Source organism: Thermobia domestica, chromosome 3, assembly GCF_964235325.1.
Source record: "Thermobia domestica chromosome 3, izTheDome1.hap1.1, whole genome shotgun sequence".
NCBI lineage: Eukaryota > Metazoa > Arthropoda > Insecta > Zygentoma > Lepismatidae > Thermobia > Thermobia domestica.
The window spans coordinates 124,291,876-124,304,176 of NC_137456.1; the positions used below are offsets into that span (position 1 = coordinate 124,291,876).

Sequence of the window (12,301 nt, forward strand, 5' to 3'; positions counted from 1 at the left end):
AATAAATAAATAAATAATGATGACAGTGTTACATAGAATTTATACAAAGACAATAAATTTAAATACAAAATAATCTACTTCACTACAACTACCTACTCACTCTTGCATGCAATTATTACAGAAGCACAATAAATATATGCAATAACTACCAATCAAGTAGACAAATGTATATTAAATTTTATTTTCAACAAACATTTGGAAATATTTGATGCAGAGCCATGGAATTCCTCCGTATCTTGTGTTTTATCCAATTCTTCTTTCATGATATATTCTAGTATGAACACGATTTTAAAATTTATTTCTCAGAATAGTTTCTATTAACTTTAGGATATTTTCAAGTAATATTAAGTACTGCTAAGAACATCATACTTTACTATGTAAAAATTTCTAAATATATATTAAAAGGGCCAGAACAAATTTAATAACCTTTTTGTCATTCTTACTATTTCTATATTTTGTTAACTTTATGAATTTTTATATCAAAAGTTAAAATTTAGTTCTTAATTCCTCCTTTAAATTTTATAAAGCTTTACTGTTAATACCCTTAGACTAAGGTTTTCATTCCTAATTTAAAATTACTATACAATAGACTCCAATTTACTATTATATACCCCCTTATTAATGTAGACACTAATCCAAAAAGGCACTGAATCCTCTTATTGCAAGTACTTATACACTATTTAAAAAGGTTTTCCCATATTTTCGGAATTAGCTATAATTGATTGGTTGTTTTAAAATTGAGGTCCCTTTTCAGCACCAAGTAGTTATAATGTTGCAATACTTGAGAGATTAACGGGAACAATGCGACCACGGTTGATATCTATTCATCTCGAAAGAGATAGTCATTTCAAAACAAGTTCACCAAAACACAACAAAAGGAATTTTCGTATACCATTTTTATTGTACTCATATGGATGTTTGTCAAAATTGAGCATAGTTAGTTGTGATATGCTGAAAAAGAAACAATATATATATATATATATATATATATATATATATATATATATATAGTATTCATTCAAATGTGCATATCACATAATTACTAGAAATGACTTCTAAGAAAATATTTTCTTAATGAAATATTTATTTACAATTATTTTATCCAAAACTTAAAGAAATAATTATAGTATACAATGAACCTAAAAACTTAAATATGTATTTAAAGATAAAAAGGTTGATGAAGATAAGAAGTTGTGTCTGTAAAGGCAAGAGACTTACCCTTCTGAAGAATATATACAGTCACGGAAGAATGCAGAATACAGAGTATATACAGAAGAATACAGAAGAATATATACAGAATATATACAGTGTATATGTACAGTCTTTTTAAAAATCATACTCTTCTTCTTTTTTTAATTACCTTCTATTATTAACCCAGCGTAACTATGGATAATTCTTGCAAAGCTTCAAATATTGAAAAACTAGCTACATAACTTTCTTTACTGAACCATTTTTTTTAACAGGCTGAATATTAGAATAAATTTATTTGAAACATTCACTGTCATCGGAAGTGTTGTTACAAATGATACATTCGAAATAATCGACTTGTCTTGTATTCAACTATTACTATTGATATCTTAAATATTCAGTCTGAAGCTTTCAACTTCAATCTCTTAAGCTTTTACTATTTATCTTATACTATCTTGCACTAAACTTCAGATAAGACAAATTGAAATCCCCTCAAATTAAACTATTATTCAATTGTTACATTATATTATCATAATATGTTCCTTTTAATCACACAAGAAGTAGAGAATTCCATTATGAGAAATGGTACACTGTGTTTCACTTACACATCCACACATATTTTAACTTATTTTTCTCTTCTTTCCTTTCTTTCATAAACTGAAATGGATTAATATTAAATAAACATTATTTTAAAAACTTTCTTCTTGTTTTACTTTAGTTTAAAGGCAAATCAGTACAAATTTTATCATCTTGCATTTTTTATTCGCACAAGTATATCTTCATTCAAATAAAGACCCAAAGACTCAATAATTTGTTTCCAATGAAAGTTGAATACTCTTACAACTTAATCGATCCCATCGGAGACACTTTCCAATATGTGAGCTAGCAGTTCATTACGCATCAAGAGGAATGCACAACAAAGAGATTTCTATTTTATGCCATCTACTGAGTGGAAAGCAACTACAGTTACACTGGAATTTAGACTTCTGTCTCTTTTTTTATTTTATCAACTTTTTAAATATAGGAAACATAATAGAAGTTGACACATTTTAAAAACTATTTAAAATTTCAAATATATATCCCCATAAATAAGTTGTTAATAAAGATTTAACTCCAGCTTCATATGTAAATATCTACTAAATGGATTATCAAAAAGCACATATCTCCCTAGATTCAACGGACATGGCATTCGCGAAATTCTGTTGGTCCAAAGATAAGAGCAAAGTTACACAAATATTGCAAACAAAATCAAACAATAACTATAAGCATTACCGTATCCATGGAATCGCCTGGTAATAAAACTAATCTATCTGATTACGACGTAGTGGCACACGATGTATTCTTCGCTGCGAACAACATGGCGTCAAACTTAATTATGCACACACCAGGTAACGATACTTCTGCCATCTACTGTGTATTTCTTTCGAAAAAATATTTACTTCCATTAAGTTGACATCAATTTTAGTAACAGAGGATTACCAAAGAAAATAATTGTTGTCAACATTTATTTCGTACTTGAAATTGACGCATTTTTATTATTTCTTGATTCTGCTTTAACTTGTAGGATTTAAGGTGATAGTGCGACATAATAGCCAAAAGACTGTTCAGGTCATATACAAACGTGAACGTGTGTAACACTATGGAGATAATGATTTAGTGTTTTAAAAATTTCTGTATTTCAAATTCATTTAAACCTATTGGTTTAAAGTGGTACCATGTGTTTTAACACTTCTCATTTATATAAAAATTTCTGTATTTCAAATTCATTTAAACCTATTGGTTTAAAGTGGTATCATGTGTTTTAACACTTCTCATTTATATATGTAATCTTCAATGCACCGTTACATATTTGTGTGTAACATAAAGTATCTTATATTTGGAGAACCAGTTGCCCAAGAGTGCTGGATATAATGAAGCAATATTTAATATCTGTATATAAATCAAAGGAAAAGTGAGTCTAAATTATTTCATTAACTTTATTGTGCTAAAATAAAATTATTGCGTGTATGGTTGGAAAACTTTAAAGCGATGGAATTGCGATTCCCGTTGTAATATGAGATTCCTGTATTACAAAAGAGATATTCGCTGTGTTCAGATAAACTCAATGTTAGAAACTTGGCATCAACGTATACGAGGTGAGGGAATTTCGTAATAAGTTACCTCACAGCTGGGGATGGAACAGAAACCAGCATATGAATTTCGTAATAAAAACACTTATATTATCTACAGTATATATAAATGTCATTGTCGATTGAGATTATACAGAATGTGATCGCTTTATGCTCATTTAGTATTTATCTTGAATTTTACTCATAGTACGCAAAACACTAATAAATATTAGGAAATACTGGGGCTTAGTAATAGGTATCTTACTTCTAGCGTGAAGGGTCACAAGTGCTATCGTAACCTATTAACCTTGGAGTAATCATTATCGTGTTTTCCATTTGTTATTCCACTTGATCTCCATCTGTATTATTATTATTATTATTATTATTATTATTATTATTATTATTATTATTATTATTATTATTATTATTATTATTATTATTATTATTATATTATTATTATTATTATTATTATTATTTCATCCACTTTTGCATTATCATTCACGGTAAGTTTTATTTATCTTTCTGGGCCATATTACATTATGTAACGCTAAACTGAAGATTTATTTTTATTTTATTACTATCAGACGTTTTGTCGTCGTCATATATAACATCAAATATATTATGCTGTGTATATTTAAAGTATGGGTGGATATATATTATTTATTTACTAGGCAGTCAAAGGTCAGCCAAACGCTCCTCTCCTCAGTCTCATCCAAATTATAGAAAAGCACATTAAATACAAGAAACTTAACCAAAAGAGAAAAAAAAATAGAATTAAATTTAACTCATATGTGAGAGTAATCTACAAATACTGGATATAAATTAGAAATGTCACTGACTGACTAACTCTATGTTTGTGTGGAAGTTTCTGACCGAATAAGATGAAATTTGGCTGCGTTGCAGAAACATACACTTTCAATGTTCAGCTCCATTTCCTCTATGCTAAAGCATTGTTGGCAGTGATTAGCGACTTGGAAATTGCAACCCAACGGTTGAAGTTTAGGTTATGCATTTTGCATTGGACTATGATTGACATAATAGGCTATTCCATGGAGGGAAACAGGTTGCACCTAGAGACATATTTTTAAAATCGGTTTGTTTCTTCATCATGAACCAAATTTTGTTGTAGTGTAATACATATTTGTGATTGGTTCATGTCTTAAGAACACTATGACGTAATAAACAAATCAGTAATTCTAACAGCATACTAATAAATCTCAACTTAGTAAACTAATATTAAGTGTCCAAGACATGTGGAGTTGATGTATCTACGGACAGAGGGTGACGTACCAAGGGGCACAATGAATTACATATTTATGTATCGAAATTAGTCTATTTATAAAAACCAAAGTTAATGTTAAAAATAAAAATGATAGTAGCAAAAGAAAGAAGGAAGAAAAGAAAGAAAAAATAACAATAAAATAAGAAATTATAGCTTCTCTATTCGTTTTCCTTCATTATCTTCTGCTGTCTTGGATCTTGCCCTACCTTCAGCTACCTAACACTTCACTTTAAGTAATTAAGTATTTCACATTCTACTTCTGTAAATTTAAATATGTTATTATAGTTTTGTTTATGGATAAATTCAGTAGTTTCTAGTAAAAACGATGTTTTTTTGAAAAAAAAAAGCCAAATTTTCAATTCCTTGTAACTTTATTCGTATTTATTCGAAATCTGTTATATCATGATCATAATATTACACACTAAAGTACTTTGGATATGGATTCCTCCGTAAGTCTTATTTGTGTTATTGCTGCTGTACAAACCTCCAAAATTTGAACATTTGTGATATTGTAGCGTCCTTAGTTTGTAACACTAAATAATAAATATGATATTGTAAGTTTTCGTTTGGCATGAGATTTGAAATGTGTAATAACCTATTGTTGGGTTCGCAACACCTTTAACCTGATGGTATCGCAGAGTATATTAAACAGTTTCCTTCTGTTGATATTTGGACAGTACGAAATTTGAGTGTTTTCTGTCTATTAGTTACAAAGGCGTACTCTGTATATTTTTCACACTCAGGGGAATTTCCTTCTTGCATCTCCAAATGATTCCTGGGTAAATTGCTTTACCCTAGACCTATTACAAAGTTCAACATGATGAGCTAATATTGATTTGTTGACTTGTTATTTTCTTCTAGTTGCATGCATGTACATTTCTTATTCTAAAACTTCTTTATTGCCATCTGCGAGGATTCTTTATGTGATCCAGGATATTTCCAACCTTCTTTACAAGAGAAATGTTCAATTATCTTGTACGTAATGAAGAACTTTTTGAACATTGTACATTGGGACATATGTCTGTAGGTATACCGTCAACAGGCACATCATCACCACTCAATCAGTTTTCGATGGAACAAAAACCGAAATTGTATCTTAATACATAAATATTTCAGAACATGCGTAGTAATTTTAAACAAACCAGATTAATGGACTTTTAAAAATCTTTCCAGTACTTTCCCGATTTAAAGTACCCAAAAGAAGAAAAAATCCAGATATATCGTTTTATGCATCAATATTAAAGTTTTCGCTAGTCAATTATAACCTAGAGCAGTGTGATCAACTAAATAAAAAGATCTTTATAAATTGTTTTAAAAAAATTACTATTGTTCGTAGGTATTTTCGTTCCTAGGTACATCATGTTTCCAACTAATTAAGTATTGTAGTCACTTTTGCCGCATGCGCCCTGCGGCCCTTAGTGACAATTTTTTTCGACTTTCGGAGAACCCATCATTGAGGCTTCTCTTATACCCACCATTACTCTTTGCCGGTATTGTTTCGCCATGAGTTCTGTATGCCATTATTACCTTGAACGCTGTTCCTCTCGACACAACTAACATACTGGTCACCTTAGATACACTTGTACCAACTCATAACCACACACTTACAATTTGGCCCCTTTGGAACTCAGAAAGATCTCTCAATTTGTATCATAATCGTTTTCTCGCTTCAGCACATGCATCCGTTCTACCTCGTCTGGTCTAGGTCTACTACAGACGATCACCTAACACATCAAGAACAACGGTCAGGAGTTGCAGACACCTCTTCAGTGTTATAAACTTACACGTCTTACATGTTGCAAACTAGAAGTGTTTCCATTATTTTGATAACCATCTGTGTATGTATATAGAATTTTAAGCAGAATATACATAATATTCTTACAGGTATGGAAATTTGTATGAAATATTTAAGATACATTACAAGAAATTACAAAACCATCTTTCCACAGAATTCCAATACCAAAGAAAAGAATCAGAAATAACTATCATAAATACTGGTTATTCGTGCTGAATAAAGAAACGACTATCTACAGTGGTTTATGTTTTACGTTTCTGTTGTAAAATATGAAAATGGTATATAGAAAATGAAATATAAAGTACATATATTATACAATACATATATTTTTTTTTAATCACTACTAGTATAGTATCACTTTCTTTGTTTCAGGAAGAAGAGAATTATTAGTACGACCCGTATTCATTGAATATGATAGTACACCTTTTACGCCACATAACGCAGGAAAATCCACTGTTTTTGAGAAAGGCAAGTCGATCATTATCATCTATTATAATAGTAATATTTTAAGTAATCTGTCCTTATTTTGATTGCTGATTTCTTATTGTTATCACAATAGCCGAATAATAAGTATTCTGATCTTCATTATCCCGGGTTCAATTCCCAGGTGTAGCACTGAGTGGTCCCATTAACGAATACAATGTAAAATACATATTATTACTGAAAGTCGCAAAATATGTGTAATTTTAAGATACCTTCTATGATACCTTGTTCACACGGGAAATTTACTTTACTTACTCTGACATCATTGCCCTTTGAGTGATAGATAGAATGACTCAGCTAGAAATTTCGTTCATTTTCTTTTTCGAATTCCACCTAGTTTTCAATCTTCACACTAAACTCATCTACTGAAGAATTTTTAGGATAGGAGTAAGTTTGAGGACATTAGTTTAAATTTGAAATAAAATTTTCCTATAGAGAAATTGAACTTCATGTTCATATTCGGAAGTTATATAGTGGTAGTTTGTAGCTATGAAGCTTTACTATATAGCTTTCAACATAATTTCGTCCTTAATTTTACGTCTTTTTGGTCTACTTTTTATTTTTATTTAAATTTAACATTATCTTCAAACTTAAACTTATCTCAAAATCATCTAATAAATGACCTTAATTTGGAAGCTCTAAAATTAGACAGAACGTTTTTCTTTTTTCTTTTAAAAAAAAAGTTAACTTGACAATGAATTACAAAATCATTGTATTTACATTATAATTTACTTTACCTATGTCTTGAAACCTTCAAAGATACAAAATCCAAAATTTTAAAGAAATGAAGATTTATAAAGAAATTAATATTTTTCCTTCGTATTTTGTGATTATTAAGATTTAATCCGATTTGCTTATACTATTAGTTTAAAAGTTATTTAGTAAACATTTATTATAGTTGACGTGATTAAGTTTGCTCCTGAGTTAAGCGCTGAAGTGGAAGATTTTTTAGCTCTTATATATATATATATGTTTGTTGGTTAAAATTTGGTAACCTCTATTTGAATATTATATTAAATAATCATTTTTACACTGCATTTGTTCATGGTCGCGTGGACAGTGTTAATATTATACAACGTGACGTGATGAAGCAGGTTAGTTGTAGATTTGAGTAACTGTTTTGCATTGTTGAAGTCATCTTCGCTCAAGTTAAAATAGCCTATTTATATTTATTGAATAGAATACGCGTATATATAAATAGGCCATTATAATATTATAGCCAGATTACCAAATTTTAACCAACAAACATAATCATGAAGTTATGTTCCAACAAGGTGAGGTTTCATATTTACTTTAAGGAATTTATTTATCATATATTTCAATTTTGCATATTTTATGCCAGTTTTTTGCCGCTTCGTGCGGATGCATGTGTTGCATATGTGGCAAAGCAGCCATGAACCAGAAAGGAGAGTATGAATATGCATTATTTCCTACAAGGGAGAAAGTTTTCCGTATTTTCATTCTCAGTCTGTTTTATGAAACGTTTTCACCTGCGTGTAATCGTGAGTATAGTTTATTTTCCTTAAGGCAGCCCCACTACTCTGCTGCAGAGAAAATGCAGTTTCATTGGTCTTCATTAATGTTTGATATGCACTGTTTATTGTGCTGTGTTTATTATTGTTATTTGTAAAAGAAATTCTGCATATAATACGCACCATTTTGATTGATTTCTGTAAAAAATATTTAGGATATAGAACGAATTGATGGAACACTATTATTTTGTTTCACATGGGAAATTTTGATTCAAGATACGAGAGGTTCATGGTAGGACTAACATTCTGGAATTAATCATCTTGTAGGTCGAGGTACTAATGTATATCCAAATTCGATTCGATTGTATTTTTTAAAAGAAAATAGTCATTAACATAAACCATACATATTTTAATATATAAAATTTATATATTAAGACTACATTCTATTAGTAAGATTGATCCCATATGCATATGAAATTATCGGAGATTATTAGTGCGGATTTAGGCGAAATTGATCAGATATTTACCATTCGACGAATACTCGAAAGGAAATGGGAATATAATATCCCGAAACATCAATTATTTATTGATTTTAGAAAGGCTTACGACTCTATTAGGAGGGAAACATTGTACGACATTTTCAGATTATTTGAAATACCGAAAAAGATAGGCAAATTAAGATGTGTTTAAATGAATTCCAAAGTAAAGTCTGTGTAGGAAAATTGTTGTTCAAGAGGTTTCACATCGAGAATGGCCTGAATCAAGGAGATGCGTTGTCGCCATTGTTATTCAACTTTGTTCTGGAGTACGCTATAAGGAAAATGAAAGGTAGTGTGCCGGGATGTGCCATAAGTTTGTAGCTCACAATAATCTCTAAAATACTCATTGAATAAATGTGATAATTGTGGATGAAACTGATGCACAACACGGTACTTAACTGTAAGATTATGGTTGAATTTAAATAAAATTCAAATGTTTCAATTTTGAGAATGAGTAGTTGTGGGAAAGGTGAGAGAGAGAGAAAGGGTTCAAGTATAAAATGAAGGATGAGCACTAGCCTGATATTCCAATAAGACTGTCGTCTTCCTGGTCATCTGGGATGATGAATGACTTTCTCTGGAGAAACCTGCAAACGCTGGAATCAGTCAACAACTGGATCTCAATCCTGTTGAACTACTAGGGGCGTCGAGTTCTCTCTTCACGATGCGGCTACAACGATTTCCTCCTTCACCTCGATTCCACTAGTCAGATGTTAAGCTCAAATGAATCTGTGACGATGAACCTACAGAATGGTACTAACAAAACATGGAGTTGGTCGTTCTCCAATGGTGCGATGTGCTTCTCACGACGATCCTGCACCTTTCCAAACCTTGCGGCGAATATCCCCTGTCGATGTGTCCTCCGTGGTTTTGTTTAGCTGTAAAACGACGAGTCTGGCATTCGTTGAACTGGGAAGTCTCATGCTAGGCGGAAGGGAATGCGGAAAATCAAGAAGGAAACTAGTCGTATTTATTGGTAATTTCAGCTATGACCATTAAGAAATACATGCTTATACACTGTCTACAAATGTATATTATGAATAAAAAGGTTTTTTTTTCTTGAAATTTAGAAGTTCATGATTCTGTCGTAGATAAACGTAATTTAATAAAATAATGAAATAGAATTTAGCAAATTAAATCAACAGTTCACACAGTCATCTTAAGAAATAATAAACACTTCTGACCAGAGTATATACACTTGTTTATTAAAAACTAAATTCCAGTGTAACAGTTTCAACAACGTAACGTTGTCTTCATCAGACACTAACTCTGTTGGGTCGGGTCAGTCGGATCAGCTCGGGTCGGGTTATTCGGGTCGGGTCAATCAGGTCGGATCACGATTCGGGTCAGTCAATACGGGTCACGTTTCGGGTCGGGTCGGTCTTCAACCCGACCCGACCCGTTGACAGCACTAGTTCACTGATTGCTGTCCAAACATAAAGGCGTCCCGGCGGGGGTGGCGCTGCTGTTGCCATGTCGTCATGTAGAAATGCTGGTGGTCCGTCGTCTGCTTCTTGTAGTAATCCCACGTGGTGTATAGTACTCTGATGTAAATACATGTGGTGATGTTTGCGAACAGGAGCATATGACATTGTTTGAGTACAGAAGCACGTGGTACATTGCAATATATTGTTTGTACATAGAAGCATGTGGTATATTACAATATATTCCTTAGCGTAATTATAGTTGCGCTGTAAAGTTTGGAACACTAAGATCTAAAAAAGAAAAAAGTGAGTTACGTATAAGAAATCGATTAACATGTTTTTTTTTTAATTATCTATATTATCAAATGTAGTTCTTGATGCTGAGCTTCATTCGCTTTCTATTAAATGTTGTCAATTATCATTATTCTCGCTTATTTATTTATTTACGAACAAAATATACAATTTTCTGGAAGCCACTGCTTGCGGTAATATGAATCACAATATTGACACAGATAAAATTATTTTCTACTGTATGTTTTCAAATTAACACATTTTTAAGACTTAAAACGAGACAAACGGCTTTATTTCTTTCATTCAATAACGTTAACTTTATTTAACATATTACGGTGAATAATTATCCCTAAAATTATAAAGTAGTTGACTATTTGTTTTATCTTTACTCACTTTAATTTATTGATAACCCCGATTGCCTCAAGGTGCGAGTAACTTGGACAATCAATGTAGTTGTATTTTTTTTTTTTTTTTTTCGATGTAGCAACCTTTTGATAAAACTAAGTCGTATCTTACTCTTATACGGAATGATTTCCATTGGATATAAGATTTTCCTTAGGTGATGCTCATTACTCTCGTTTCCCCTGATTCTGTGAACATTAAAATCTCATATTTTCATTTATAATGGTAGAACAAGAAGTTTCAAGTTTGATCCTAGGAAAGTGACCTTATTATTTCATGATCATTCGTCTCCTTTATCATAAAGAAATTTAAACTAATTTATGGAAAAGATCTCATTTCATTAATTTTTATTTATTTATTTATTTATTAGTTTCTTTGTTTTTTACAGCCCCACCACCCCCACCACCGCCTTCAGCTGAAAGCGACATTAATAAGTTACAACGAACCGACTCTCCAGTCAGCAGAAGAAGTTTAGAAGCAGCCATTAAATCAAACCGACATTTAGTTCGAGAACATCACCCATGCCTAAAATATTCATTCATTTTAATAAAGAGCCTCACTTTGGTAAGTCCAGTGATATCTATAGTACTTCCGAAATAGTTAGATAGTTGAAATGCATTGGTATTCAAATAATTGAATACAACTCCATACATGTTCTGATAATTTGACATATTGAAATAATTTTGTGGTGAGCTCTCATTGATTACCAATGAAAAAAGATTCTTCTTCTTCTTCTATACATTAATTTTGTGCTTTGATTAGTTCAATAATACTGTAAACCAGATTATTTCAAACAGTTTTGTACATCCCTTGGTCGTAACTGAAAGCACGATGTACTCCCTCAATAGCTTTCCTTTTTTTGACTGCCTGGTGGTTTGGTTGGTCGTTTGTATTTTGTTGAACGCGCATGTCTTTGGTGAAGTTATTTTGAATCTGAAAAAAAGAAAAAACTGATATATGATCTGGATATAGGGAATACCGGAGGCGGCCATTTTAATTTAAATTGTTTGATAGTGATTACTTTGCGCGATATTGATTCCACTTCGATTTGACTTGATTTATTAATCATTCTATAGCCCATAATACATATACGTCTGTATAAAATGGTATAGAGTTCGTCAATGCTTAAAATAGATTCAACACTTAGAAAAAATAAAATATTCTGTTTTAGCAACTGATGGGAGATAACATTTTGATTTTTTCTTCTACAATTACTATATATACGTGTATGTATATGTTAGTTTGAAAAAAACAGCGTTTTGCAATGACATTACAAGCGTCAAGTATCATTACTCAATTGTTTAATTTATCTAATTT

The 12,301-nt window shown here is 31.1% G+C and overlaps 1 protein-coding gene across 2 annotated transcripts in view; it reads left to right on the top strand.

The window, feature by feature from the left end:
• Window positions 1-2,450: 2,450 nt before the first annotated feature.
• Window positions 2,451-12,301, top strand: part of LOC145680701 (tetraspanin-15-like) — a 46,221-nt gene continuing 36,370 nt past the window's right edge. For both annotated transcript variants that reach the window (XM_081751616.1, XM_081751617.1), the window contains exons 1-3: window positions 2,451-2,576; window positions 6,746-6,841; window positions 11,373-11,548. In XM_081751616.1, the coding sequence (XP_081607742.1) occupies window positions 2,468-2,576; window positions 6,746-6,841; window positions 11,373-11,548 (381 nt within the window). In that variant the 5' untranslated portion in view covers window positions 2,451-2,467. The remainder of the gene's footprint in view (window positions 2,577-6,745; window positions 6,842-11,372; window positions 11,549-12,301) is intronic.